Source organism: Carlito syrichta, unplaced genomic scaffold, assembly GCF_000164805.1.
Source record: "Carlito syrichta isolate Samal-C Ts95f unplaced genomic scaffold, Tarsius_syrichta-2.0.1 Scaffold308095, whole genome shotgun sequence".
Lineage (NCBI taxonomy): Eukaryota > Metazoa > Chordata > Mammalia > Primates > Tarsiidae > Carlito > Carlito syrichta.
Window position 1 is genome coordinate 160,991 of NW_007252191.1, and position 15,373 is coordinate 176,363.

General features: G+C 38.7%; 1 protein-coding gene across 1 annotated transcript in view; it reads right to left on the bottom strand.

Moving 5' to 3' along the window:
- LOC103267277 (laminin subunit alpha-2) overlaps positions 1-15,373 on the bottom strand; it is a 443,000-nt gene that overhangs the window by 160,111 nt on the left and 267,516 nt on the right. The window contains exon 29 of the mRNA XM_008064880.1: positions 15,228-15,362. Within this exon, the coding sequence (XP_008063071.1) occupies positions 15,228-15,362 (135 nt within the window). The remainder of the gene's footprint in view (positions 1-15,227; positions 15,363-15,373) is intronic.

Sequence of the window (15,373 nt, forward strand, 5' to 3'; positions counted from 1 at the left end):
AAAAAAAAAAAAAAAAAAAGAAATTTGATTTCACGTGAATTGCTAATATATGTCATCTCCTCTATTATTTCCCTTAAACACTAGAAAATAAGCTCCTAGAGTGAAAGGCCCATGTAGTCCACATCTTTATATTCCCAGCACCTCCCATAAGGCCTACATCTAGGAAACAATAATGAACACATGCCATGAGAATGAATGGACAAGGGAACCTCCCTAAGCCCTAAACTCAAAACGTTTTCTATTCATTTCATCTTGTTTTTTTTTTTTTTAAGTCAGAGTCTCACTCTGTCACCCAGGTTGGAGGGCAGTGGCATGCTCATGGCCACTGCAGCCTTGACCTGCTGGGTTCAGGCAATCCTGTCTTCTGTCTCAGCCTTCCAAGTAGCTGGAACTACAGGCACGAGATACCACACCTGGCTAGTTTTTTTTAAAAAATTTATTGTAGAGACAAGGTCTCACCAAGTTGCCCAGGCTGGTCTCGAACCCCTGACCTCAGGCAATCCTCTCGCCTTGGCCTCTCAAAGTGCTGAGATTAAAGGCTTGAGCCACCACGTCCGGCCCATTTCATCTTGTTAATTGTAACTTATAGTTCCACCTGTCAGGGTCTTTTTCCATCATCCAATGGACTAGGTTAACATTTTCAGCTCTATGTCATCTGAATACTTGATAGACCTCATTCAAATCGTTGACAAATATCTTGAGCACGACAGGGTCAAACAAAAAGCCTATGCCTCATCACTGGAAACGTCTCTGGAGCTTACCCTGGACCACATTTTTAAGCAATTTATATGCCTATCAACCTATCAACTGGTTAACATCTGGAGCATATTTTCAGCCTCATTTGTGAGGATATCATGAAACATTCCATCAAATGCCTATTTAAGCAAGCCAGGGTTTCAATCCTGAAATAGATATGCACTTTACGGTTTTATGAGTAAAGCAAATTATTTAATTTCTCAAAGCATCAGTTCATCATAAAAGAAGAAATAATCCTGTCTGCCTCATAAGCCTATTGTAAGAATAAATGAGAAAATCTATGTACGATGGTCAGTTCTGGTCCTGGTACATTCACAGGGTCAGACCCATGGTAGCTGTTACTTTATTTATTGAATTTGACATATGATGTATCACACTGTCTTTGATAGTGTACTGGGATTGAAAAAATAGGGTCTCGGATACTACAAATAAAGTAATTGTAACAGTTTGATGCACATTATTTTGAGTGAGCCTATTCTGATTCCTAGTGAATAGTTTACTTTTTCTATAGTTGACATATCCATCTATCTATCGATCTACAGAGCGAGAGACTGATTTTGATGTTCAGTGAAACTTAAGGTTTGCTTATATATATAGTTTATAAAACATAGTAGATCATAAGTCTCTAGTTGTGATTTGCAAATATATTGAACTTACAACCTCCCTCGATTTGTATTTTGGTTTTTTGGGTTTTTTTTTTTGAGTCGGGATCTTACTACATCGCCCAGGCTGGAGGGCAGTGGCAATGCTCACAGCCACCTCAGTGTTGACCCACTGGGCTCTGGCGATCCTTCTGCCTCAGCCTTCCAAGGAGCTGGAACTATATAGTTTATAAGCAAACCTCAAGGTTCACTGAAGATCATAATCAATCTGTTTCCTACATTTTACTTTCCTTTCTAAAACCTGGAAAGACCATTTCACTGCTTTCTAGCTTATGATATATTTTATATTCTCATGACTTCTCAAATATTTTTCATACATAGCCTTTAATCACTTTTGCAGTTTCTATCAGTACTCTAGGATATAATTCACTTGGGCTTTCAAAATCAAACTCATTTAATCAGTTAAGAGTGCATTTACACTCTCTCACAGTCTGGAGAAAGCATTTTATAGTAGATTTGAAACCTACTTTTTGGCCAAGGCTCTATGAGTGGCTTAAATTTCCTCAGCATTAATTTTCAGAGCTATAATAAGATGCTAGTAATCCTTATTTTGATGAGATGGTTAGATAGATTAAATAAAGTTTACAAAACACCTCAAACACAATAAATTCTAGGTACAAATTTGTCTTTTTACTGAAGATAGGGCTAATTACTTTCACACAGATACAGATGATGTTTCAGGCAACAGAGGAGTTCAATGATGTAGATATTTTTCTTTTTAAAATAAGATATAAGCCGGGCTCGGTGGCTCAGCCTGTAATCCCGCGCCTTTGGGAGGCTGAGGTGAGTGGATTGCCTGAGTCCGCGGGTTCGAGACCAGCCTGGGCAGCGAGACCTCATCTCTACAATAAATCAAAAAATCAGCCAGGCGTGGTAGCGCATGCCTGTAATTCCGGCTGCTTGGAAGGCTGAGGCGGAAGGATCGCCGGAGCCCAGCAGGTCGAGGCTGCCGTGGCCGGGAGCGGCCACTGCACTCCAGTCTGGGTGACAGAGTGAGACTCCAACTCAAAATAAAATAAAATAAAATAAGATATATCATAGAGTGAAAATAATATTTTCACAATTTGATCTTTAAAGAGTATTTGAGCTGGGATTTCAATGTTTCCATGTGAAAAGTAGTAGAATTAATTCTAAGCATGAGCTGTAGTGATAACTGAATGAGAATATCTTTTCTATCTATCTTTCTATCTATCATCCATCTATCTGACTGTGTGTTATTAGTGTTAGTTCACTTACCTCCCCCCACCCTCCTCTTAGTGTTCAATATTATATAGGTTTTACGATTCAATTTTGAAAAAAAAACTTCCTTAAGGGACAACAGTCACAGAGCTATTGATAGTAACATGCCCATGTGTAGGATTTATCAGTGCTTAGGATGAAGCAACAACTCTCTTGCAAGTGTCATTAGGTGTTAAAAAAATCATAGTTACAAAGTTGATGTAGGTTTCTTTGAAACATTTGGCCTATAAAGTTCTCTATAGTTTTCTTTCTTCTTTTTTTTTTTTTTTTGAGTTGGAGTCTCACTCTGTCGCCCAGGCTGAGCGCAGTGGCACGTTCACAGCCACCCCAGCGTCAACCTGCTGGGCTCAGGCGATCCTTCCATCTCAGCCTTCCAAGTTGCTGGAACTACAGGTGTGCACTATCACAACGGCTAATTTTTTGATTTATTGTAGAGACGAGGTCTCGCCAATTGCCCAGACTGGTCTCGAACCTGTGGGCTCAGGCAATCTGCTCTCTTCGCCCTTCCAAAGTGCTGGGATTGCTGGCTGAGCCACTGAGCCTGGGCAGTTTTCTAAAGTTTCTAAAGTTTTCTCTGCGTTCTGTATTTTTGGAGAAAGGTGTCTTTAAAGAAAAAGAAAAAAGAAAAGAAAATGAGTTCCTGTCTCCAAATAGCATCACACTGGGGGCTAGGGCTTGTTATGGTTTGAACTTTTGTATCCTCTAAAAAGTCTGATGTTGAAATCCTACCACCCAATGTGATGGCATTAGCAGGTGGGGTTTTCGGGAGGTGAGGAAGTCATGAGGGTAGAGTCCTTGTGTTTGGGATTAGGATCCTTACTAAAGGGATCACAGGAACTAGGTAGCTCCTTTCGACATGTGAGGACATGGAAAGTATTATGACCAGAAAAAGAGCCTTCCCCGGACACCAGCTTTGCTGGAGTCTTGATACTGGACTTCTCCAGCCTTCAGAACTGTGAGAATAAACCTCTTTTCCTTGTAAGCTATCCAATTTATGGTATTTCATTATAGTAACCTGAAAAGACTGAGACTAGTGAAAAATCTAGCATAGTGTTAGACATAAAAGTGATTTTGATGCTTTTTCATTATTTATCAACTGATTGGTTCTTAGACTTCATAGGGCAGATGACATGTATGGTCATTATTATTTTTATAGTGATTATCATCACAATTACTTTTATGGAGCATACCATGCACTAAGTCATGTCTTAAGCCTTTTATTGAGTATTTTGTCAAATCCTTACAAAAACTCTGTGAGTAGGTACTACCATTATTTTCATTTTATAAGTGAGGAAACAAGGATTCTACTTAGGTTAAATAAATGTAGTAGGCTCACACAGCCAGGAAGAGGTTAAGCCGTGATCTCAATCAAGGCAGTTTGACTGCAAAGTCCATGCTTGCCATAACACCAAAGTGGAGAGCATTGCACTGTAAAATGCATATGATATGAAACTAGGATCCACATCTCACTTAAAAGAGAAATCAGTATGCTTCAATTTTCTCAGGAACAGCATAAAGTAATGATAGCTATTTCTTATTTGCCTCATGAGGTAGTTTCAAAGATAAATAAAGTTTCCTAAATTCAAAAGTCATAAGTTCCCTGAAAGAAAATATAAAAACTCGGAGCATAACAATTTATACTAGCTGTGTTTGTTTAATGGAAGCATTTGTTTATTTTTTTTACTCCATCTATGCATTTCTCAGAAAAATAGGCCTGGATTTAGGATTCTTAAGAAACAAAAATAAGCCGGGCTAGGTGGCTCAGCCTGTAATCCCGCACTTTGGGAGGCTGAGGTGAGTGGATTGTCTGAGCCCGCGGGTTCGAGACCCGCCTGGGCAATTTGGCGAGACCTCATCTCTATAATAAATCAAAAAATTAGCTGGGCATGGTAGTGCACGCCTATAGTTCCAGCTGCTTGGAAGGTGGAGGTGGGAGGATCGCCGGAGCCCAGCAGGTCGAGGCTGCGGTGGCCAGACTGCACTCCAGTCTGGGTGACAGAGTGAAACTCTGACTCAAAAAAAAGAAACAAAAATAGACTGGCGAGATGGTGGTGGAAGCGGTTGGAGTGTGAGAGTCTTTGCAAAAGAAAGTTTCCATAAAGACTGCCTGCATGAGTGGGTATTTGCCCATGGATGAATGCAAGTCCTTCTGAGGGGACACATGGGTTCAAGCATCTGGGACTCTCTTCTGGAGGTGACTGCCACCCACCACTGCCCTGAGATTAGAGGCCCTGGTAGGCAGGATTGTCTGCCCTTCTTGGGAGTCTCTTGGGAGGATGCAGCAGAGATCAGATGCTCCTCAGCACCTGGTACCTGGCCCACCACCACTTGCAGTAGCAGGCTGGGCACTAGCCACAGGAAACGTGGAGAAGGTGCAGCAAGAAAATTTGGAACTGAGCTCTGCTGCAGACGGTGAGGAGATGCTGGTCACCACCATTGACTCTGTCCCAGGACTGGGCAGAGACCTACACTGCCCCATCCAGCTCTGTCCAGCCTCCAACCTGAGACTCAGAGGCCATCCCCACACCCCTCAGGGATTGTCCATTGGACACAAAGAGACAGATGCCCCTCCCCCACGCAGGACCAAGCACAGCCATGTCTGATCTGAGTGGGAAATTTGACAGCAGCTGCGGACAAGTCAGGTGAGTCCAGATCCTTGCACAGCAGTCTGCGGGGCATCTGACCCATGCTGAGAGCAGAACCGTTGGCCTGTGATGAGAGTGAAGGGGACAGTCTGGAGACCAGAGCCACTCCCTAATGTGATAGCAGGCAAAAGCGGAGGTAGTGCTTGGGAAAGGAACCTGAAGTTCCAGAAACAGCTACAGGGAGAGTTCTTTTTATTCTTTCTTTCTGTTTTTTGTACTTGCTTTGTTTTTGTTATTTCATTGTTGTTTTTAGATTTTCTGATTGCATATGTGTGTTTTTGAGGGCAAGTACATAAATAGGGATTTTTGTGTGTTTGTATGTTTTTTTTGTTTTTTCTGTTTTTGTTTCTTTGTTAGCTTTTTGTGTGTCTGTCTGTTTTTCCTCTTCTTTTCTCTCTTCACTTTCCTTTTCCTCTCTCCTTCCTTTTTCCATTCTTTCCCTTTTTCTTATCTCATTTTGCTTTCAGGGGGTGAACATACACCCCCACAGCATGAACAGATTGTAAGGTGGTGGGAAGAGGGTTCCAGGGAGCCCACATACCTGTCAGTGGATACTGGGATCTGCAGATAGCTCCTGAACCACAGCTCTCCCCTTAATCAAATCTCAAAACTGCAAAAAGTACAGTCCCTCACCCCAGTCTGGCTTCAAAATTGAACAATCCAGAGGATCTATATAAGAAAGAATAAGGGATTGAGCAAACATAAGTGAAACTATATCCCTATAACCGAACAAAAGAATTTAACAAGGGGGAAAAAGGGGGAGGAAAACCTTCACAAATGAAGAAGAACCAACAGAAGAACACAGGTCCCATACAGACTCCAAGGAAGACAGCAACTAAGAATACAGACTTTGGAACTCAAACGGTGAAGAGCCCCCAGAATGACTAGTCTTAAACCAGAAACCCAGATATCAAGATATTAATAGAGATAATAAATAGAAATGAGGAGAGGCAAGAGGAAAGAATGAAGGAGTTGATAACTGAGACAACAACAATAAAGAATACAGAGAATGAAATAAATAATAAACTGATAAGCATGGAAAGCAGAATTAACCAAGCAGAAGAAAGACTCTCAGAGCCTAAGGGCCAAAATATGGAACTAACTCAAACAGTTAAAAACACAGAAAAGAAGCTTAAACAGATGGAACAAAGCCTCCAAGAGAAGTGTGCTCATATCAAGAGGCCAAACCTAAGATTAATTGGAATCCCGAGGCAGATAGAAAGACAGAGACCACCCTGGATAATTCCTGAAATTATCAAAGAAAACTTCCCTCATCTCATCAGAGAAGTGATCATTCAAACACAAGAGATTCAGAGAACCCCTGTAAGACATCAAATGAGAACACTACCTCCTAGACACATAGTAATTTGTTTAAACAAAGTAGGCATAAAAGAAAAAATCCTAAAGGCAGCGAGAGAGAAAGGTCAGACTACTTACCAGGGAAGACCAATTAGAATAGTAGCAGACTTATCTACATAAACACTACAGGCTAGAAGAGACTGGAGTCCAATCTTCAAAGTTCTCAAAGATAAACAATTTCAGTCAAGAATTTCTTACCCAGATAAGCTTATTTTCATTAGTGATGGAGATTTAGTCCTTCCCAGACATTCAATCCCCAAGAGTTTTTGCTGCCACCAGACCAAATCTACAAGAAACACTTAAGAAAGTATTATACATAAAAGAAAGAAAAAAAGAATGACCACACCCTTCCCAAGAATGCAGGAAAAAGACCAAATAAATAAATACATAGATACATCTACCAAAAAATGAAAAACAAGCAAGCAAGCAAACAAACAATAACAAACTATAAGAATCTCATGACAGGGATAAACTCATACATCTCAATAATTAACCCAAAAGTGAATGGACTAAATGCATCCCTGAAAAGACACAGAATAGCAAATTGAATTTAAAAAATGATGGAACAATATGCTGTCTCCAGGAGATTCATTCACCAGAAAGGACACTCACAGACTCAAAGTAAGAGGATGGAAAACAAATTTTCAGATGAACAGAACACAAAAGAAAGCAGGAGTCATGATTTTAATATCAGCCAAAATATTATTTAAACTATCAAAAATTTAAAAAGATACAGAACCAACCTAATAATAAAAGGTTCAATCCATCAACAAGAAATAACCACCCTAAACACATGTGTACCCAACACAGTAGCACCAACTTTTATAAAGCAAGTTCTAGGTAAACTAAAAAAAGGATATTGACTGTAACACTATCATAGCTGGGGACTGAAATATCCCACTAACAACCCTAGACAGATCATTGAGGCAAAAAATCAACAAGGAGATCTGGAAACTCAACTTAAGGCTTGACAAAATGGTCAAATGGACTTAATAGATACCTACAGAACACTCCACCCAACAATCATGGAATATATATTCTACTCATCACCACATGGAACATACTCTAAGATCGACCACAACCTAGGCCATAAATCTAGCATAAAAAAATCTCATAAGATTGAAATACTGCCATACACCTTCTCAGACTAAAAATAAATATCAAAATCTAAAAATAAATATCAAAACCTAAAAAGTTTCTCCAAAACCCACAAAAACATGGACACTAAACAGCAAGATGCTGAACAACTCCTGGGTCAACACAGAAATCAAAACAGAAATTAAAAGATTCCTGGAAACAAATGAAAACAAAGAAATATCTTACCAATATCTCTGGGACATCATGAAATCAGTTCTAAGAGGGAAATTCATATCTCTATGGACACAAATGAAGAAAATGGAAAGATCACAAGTTAACTGCCTCAGCGAACTGAAAAAGCAAGACCACCAAGACCCCAATTGCAGAATAAGAATCCAGATCACCAAACAATAGCCCAAATATGGAACATAGAAGACAAAAATATAATAGAAAAAAATCAATGAAATAAAAAACTCGTTCTTTGAAAGCATAAACAAGATTGATGGACCCCTAGCTTGACTGACCCCAAGCAAAAGAGAGAAAAATCCCAAATAAACACAATCAGAAATACAAAATATCAAATCACAACTAACCTTGAAGAAATACAAAAGATTATCAGAAACTACTATGTACACTTGTATGGAAACAAAATTGAACACCTAAATGCAATGGAGGACTTTCTGACATCACACAACCTCTCAAGGTTGAAACAAGAAAAAAATTGAGAGCCAAAATAGACCAATAACAACCCAGGAAATTGACTTTATCATAAGAAAACTCCTGCAAAAAAAGGCCCTGGACCAGATGGCTTTCCAGTGGAATTCTGCAAAACATACAAGGAGGAGCTGATACCAATACTATTGAAAGTATTCCAGGCAATAGAGAATGATGGAACTCTCCCCACATCATTTCATGAAGCTAAAATCACATTGATACCCAAACCAGGAAAAGATCCAATAAAGAAAGAGAACTATATAACAATATCCTTGATGAACATAAATGCAATAATTCTCAACAAGATTCTAGCATACCAGATCTAACAACACATCTAAAAAATCATCCACTATGACCAAGTAAGCTTCATTCCCGGGATGCAGGGCTGGTTCAACATCTGCAAGACCATAATGCAATTAAATACATCAACAGATGTAAAAACAAGAACCACATAATTATATTGTTAGATATAATAAAATCCAGCATCCCTTCTTGATAAAAACTATTGAACACCTAGGCAAAGGTGAAACATACCTTAAAATAGTGAGAACCATCTATAAACCCACAGCCAACATATTAATGCTAAACAGATAGAAATTGGAACCATTTCCCCTGAAAACTGGAACAAGACAAGGCTTCCCACTCTCACCCATTCTGTTCAACATAGTGTTGGAAGTCCTAACTGGAGCAATCAGACAAAAGAAGGAAATCAGGGGCATCCAAATAGGAAAAGAGGAAGTCAAGCTATCCCTCTTTGCAGATGATGTGATCCTATACCCTGAAAACCCAAGAGAATCTGTCAAAAACCTCCTTGCACTATTAAAGGACTTGGACAAAGTCTCAGGGTATAAAATAAATGTGCAAAAGACAGTCACATTCCCATATACCAACAATAAACAAACAGAAACCCAAATAAAAAACACAATCCCTTTCACAATAGCCTCAAAAAAAGAAAAGAAAAGAAAAGAAATACCTTGGCATCTTCCTAACCAGAGATGTGAAAGAACTCTACAACAAAAACTACAAAACACTGCTCAAAGAAATCAAAGATGACACAAACAAATGAAAGAATATTCCATGCTCATGGATTGGAAGACTCAACATTGTTAAGACGTCCATCCTGCCCAAAACTATCTGCATATGTAACACAATACCCATTAAATTACCAGAGTCATTCTTCTCAGACCTGAAAATGACAATACAGAAATTCATATGGAAACATATGAATAGCCAAACCGATCCTCAGCAAAAGTAACGAAGTTGGAGGTATCACACTCCCAGACTTTAAACTTTACTATAAGCCTACAATAATCAAACTAGCCTAATATTGGTAGAAGAACAGGCATACAGACCAATGGAATAGGATAGAGATTCTGGAAAAAAATCTTCAATTTCTCAACCTACTCATCTTTGACAAAGCTTCTACTAACAACCACTGGGGGGAGGAGAACTTATTCAGTAAATGGTGCAGGGAAAACTGGCTGACCACATGCAGAAGATTAAAACAAGACCCTTACCTATCACCATGCACAAAAATCAACTCTAAATGGACTAAAGACCTAAATGTAATACCTCAAGCTATAAGAACCTTAGAAAATGCAGGAGACTCCCTTATGGAAATTGGACCTGGTAACCAATTCCTGATAAAACCCTGAATGCCCATGCCATAAGAGATAGGATGGACAAGTGGGACCTCATCAAACGGAAAAGCTTCTACAAAGCAAAAGAAATCATTAAGAGAGCAGGGAGACAGCCCACAGAAGGGGGAAAATATATTTGCCAACTGTTTATGTGATAAAGGCCTAACATTCAGGATATATAAGGAACTCAAATGTGCCAAAAAGAAAAACAAACAGCTCTATTAAAAAGTGGCCAAAATATATGAATACACACTTCTCCAAAGAAGACATACAAGCAGCCAACAGATACACGAAAAAATGCTCAGCCTCACAAATTATCAAAGAAATGCAAATTAAAAGCACACTGAGATACCACTTAACTCCAATCAGGATGGCCATTATCAATAACCACCCCCCCCCAAAATAGATGCTGGAGAGGATGTGGGGCAAAGGGAACATTTCTGCACTGTTGGTGGGAGTGTAAACTAGTACAGCCTCTATGAAAAACAATTTGACGATTCCTAAAAGATCTAAAAATCAGCCTTCCTCATGACCCCACAATCCCCCTTCTGGGAATGTACCCAGAGGAACTCAAATCACTCTATGAAAATGATACCTGCACATGTATGTTTATTGCAGCATTATTCACATTAGCAAAAACATGGAACCAATTGTGCTGCCCAGCAAAAGAGGACTGGATGAAAAAAATGTACACATACATGATGGAATATTATGCAGCCATAAAGAAGGACAAAATTATGAACATCATAGAAACTTGGATGGACTTAGAGTTTATAATACTGAGTGATATATCACAGAAAAAAATAACCGGGTGCTACATGTTCTCACCCATAAGTGGACCCTGAACAATTATCATAATACTGTATAAGTAGGGGATTGGCAGTAGTGGGAAACTGCCAGTTGATGGAGGGGAGGCACACCTCATCAGTAAGGGTACCTGATCTCAAACCAGGCAAAGTGGGAACCAAAGTGAGGCCCAAACTTTACCTGTACAATGACCATTTATATACCTAACCCTGAATTGTACCCCAAATCTTTAAAATTAAAATAAAATAAAAGAAAGAAAGAAACAAACAAAAATAGCTATAATAGCCAATTGGTCAAAAGAGGACTTAAGACAATACCTTTTATCCTAATAACAATGAAATTAAACTGTATCCTTTATAAATGTTTCTAAATTAATTATATAAAACACACATAACCCTGCTTAAAAATGCCAGTGAAGATTGCATAACAAGGAAAAATGCATTTGTTATTACTTAAGAATGTATAAATTAATTTCCCCCCTCCCAATTGCCTACTGAATTTTATAGGCAAGTAGATGATGAAAAAAATACTATATCAAACCAAAGAGTAATTATTTTAGGAATTCAAAGATGGTTAGCATTAGTTATTAATTTAGTCAATAATATCGTTTATTCTGTTTAAGATGAAGAAACTATATATGACTACCTCTGAAATGTACTGGTATCCCCACTCCACTCACCACAAATAATCATGTGACAAATTTAAATATCTTAACCTGATTGAAAGAAGGATATATATCTTTAAGAATCTAGGAATAGATTGAAGTTTACCTAACATGACAAGAATTTTTTTTTTTTGTTTTACACTAACCACCGGTATCATAGTGTATGGTAAAAAACTTGAGGCATTCATATTATAATCAAGAGTAAACTAGGAAGCTGATAACTCTTCTATTCAACCTCTTTTGGAAGACTTACTCAATGCAAAAATATGAAACTATTATACTAGCTATAGTTTCTGGCAAGTAAAAATACAATTATAATTATTTTCAAATAGCATTATTATAAACATAAAAATAACTGAATCAATTGAAAAACTTCTAGAACTAAGATAACAGTGACTGAATACCAAATACAGGTTCTGTATTCCTATTCTGTTAACATTTATTGATAATGACTGGTTAGTACAGTTACTATGTTGAAATAAAACTTGTAATGTTTATCATTGAAATGAAAATGTAAGACACTTAGAAATAATTTTAATATGAGAAATGCATGCTCTATAGAGATAGTGTAAAGACTGTTTACTGTAGGACATAAAATGTTTGATTAGAGAAGAGTATCGCATTCCTGAGTTGAGATAAAATAACTGAATAGTAGTTAAGACAATTCTTTACAAATAAGTTTAATTCGATTCCAATCAAAACTCTAGTAACTTTTTTGGGGGGAGAAAGGGATGTAATACTGAATAAAAACATCAACATCAGTTGGAAGAATATATAAGAGCATCCAGTTGGAAAAATTAGAAAAAGAAGGGTAACAAAGAGTCTTGCTTTACCAGATATCATAACTTCCTATAAAATGAAGATAATCAGAACATTGGGACGGGAACTAACAAGTAAGTAGAATGAAATGGATAATCCTTAAACATATCTTTATATGGATAAAATACATTTGTATATATTCAGATACCATAATGTATTATGGAGTAAAGGTCAATAAATGTTTCTTTACAGTAATATATTCTTAAATAAAGATTATCCCTCCATATCCACAATAAATTCCAGAAAGATTAAAGACTGGATCTAAATTAAATCATAAAAATAATGAAAAATTCTATGGGATCTTAGTATACGTATTAGAAGCCATGTGCATGGGTACAATTGCCAACAGAATGAGTGAGGTCAGAGAAGCAAATCACTCCAAGGATTGAATTCTAAAACACCACTATGTAAATGTCAGGGTAATAAGAAGAAAATAGCAAAGAAGATTTTAAAGGAGCAGCCATTGTGTAGCCTCGGAATGTCATGGCCTGGAAAGCAAACTGCACAAAACAGTTCAAGAAGAATGGGGTTATTCACAGTGGCAAATACTGCTGAGAGATCTATTAAGTTGAAGATGGGCAGCTGAACACTAGTCCTGGGTTCCAGTATACTGGTGGAGGCAATAGCCTGATTTTAACTACTAAAAGCGAAAATGGACTAAGAGAAATGGATGAGACTAGGTGGAGAGTAACTACTCAAGAGAGAATGAATGAAGAGAAATGGTAGACAGAGTCTAGACAACTCTTCACTTAATGGAAGGAGAGGAGTCAAGTGGTAACTAGAAGGGAATTGAATCAAGAGAGGGTGTTCTTTGCTTTTTTAGATGAAGAAGCAGCAAAAAGTGACAATAGAGGAGGGAGAAGAGATTGGCCAGAGTAATGTACTTGAAGGGGAGAGAGCATATGTGGAAGATGTGATATGTTTTAGAAACAAGAATCCAAAGCAAGAGAAAAAGAGTCAAAATAATTGGGTACAGATGCACAAAGGTGAGAGCATGTGCCAGTGGGAGCTTGTGTTACCTCTTGTCCCATTGCTTCTAACACCTCAATGAAATAAGAAGTGATGCCACCAATGAACAGTAAGAAAGGGAAGGAATGGGAGGAGAGAGGTTTGGGCTTGAGGAGGAAGGATAAGGTATGAGATACTCATCTGGGAATGTGGAGAGGAAACAGTCTAGAGAAAAGTGTCATGATCGTAGAGCAGCGCAAAGGGTCTCTCTGAAGACAATGACCGTGAATTTGAGGTGAGACTAGACAGCACAGGTGTCTGTTTTTCTACAGTCACTTTCCACTTAGAAGGCATAGAGGTGGAGGGGAGAGGGTAGTAATATTCATGCAGTGTTGGAGCTTACTGAATGAAAATAAGTAAGGGAGTAGCAAGGGAAATGAGTATTGTAAAGCAATGATGGCTAGTGAAGGATCATGGATGTTAAGCTGGTTAAGAAAGAGAGGGCAGGAGAGAGACAAAGAAAGGAAAAGGTGTGAGCATCGGTGATGAGGGTACCAATGTTGAAGTATTAAGAGGTCAACTGGAGAGAAAAGAGATGGTGGTCAAAGTATCAGACAATTAAAAAGGAGACCACAAGGAACTGGAAGCACAAGGAACTGGAAGTTAAGGGTATTTGAGAGTTCATAGCAGAGACACAAAAATCAACAATCATTATGGTAGGAGAACTGCTAGAGAGAATGGCAATGACAGCAGAAAATTCTGCAAGGAGGAAGCGGGCGATCTGAGGGTTAATCGGTGACTTTAGCAAGTGGGTGTAGTGGGCAGATGGGGGGAGGCTTGGGACGCCAACCTGAGCATTGTGGGGGAGAACAGGAGGATGATAAGAAACTGGCGTGAGGGGCAGGGACACCCGCCCCGCCTTCAGTTTCAGGGGAATGAAGAGTGAGAGAAAATAAGGGCTACCGTTGGAAAGGGGTACTGGGGCAGCAGTGTGCACAGGAGGACCGGTTCTCAGCGAAAGCTGAAAAGAGGGTGATTCTTCTGGGATTTTGCTGATGCTGATGGCGAGTTCCACAAGGCCCAGCAGAAGGGTTTCAGAAGATGTGATGGGCCCAGCCAAGGTGTCCAGAGCTATGTGTGGATTAGAGTTTGGGGGACAAGTAGTGACAGGGGCAACCTGAATTTCTTGTGGTGACTGCAATAAAAAGGGCAAAACATGACAGTCCTGATTGTCGAAGGCAAATGGTGGTGGTACAGAGTGCAGGGCATTAGCAAGACCACAAAAATATTAAGGGTAGCCTCAGTTCCAAGAGAAATGGATATATTATGGGTCATAAATCAAAGATTGTAATGATTTTAAAGAATATCTAACAACATGATTCCCTCATGATAGGTAAGTTTAAAAGACAGGACATAAAACTGCACCAGTAGTATTATATAAATCTTATTTATAAACATGTTTAAAATTGGTAGGAAATATCTCAAACGTTAAAATTTGTATTTTATGTTGAATTTGGAGGGACTTGTATTTCTTAATTATTTTCTATAATTTCCAAATTTCTAGAAAAAGCCTTTTTTGTTTGTTTGCTTATAACCAGAAAAAAAGTCATGTAATTTTTAACAGTTGTGTCCTCTGGTGTTTTTCTAATATGCCATTAATATGTATTTCTTGACATGAGCGGTAGTTTTCCCTGTTATCATTTGTCTATTTACTTTATAAAATGTAGGTTATGGTGGATTTATTTTTCCCCTGCATATTTTACTGCACACACACACACACACACACACACACACACACACACAGTTCCATTTTTGCTGGTCTTTACGTGTAGATTCTGAGCTTGTGTAAGAAGAAATGAACACATGGCCCTTGTTCAAGAGAGGCTCAGAGGACTACCTGGCATATTGATGTTTCGGGATCACACAGGCTGCTGTGTCCATTACACTGACATGGAACACAAGTGCCCAGGGTCGGTCCCGGGGTGCGGCCACCTGGTTCCAAGCGCAGTCGATAAAATCCTGGCAAGCATGCCTGAAAGAAAA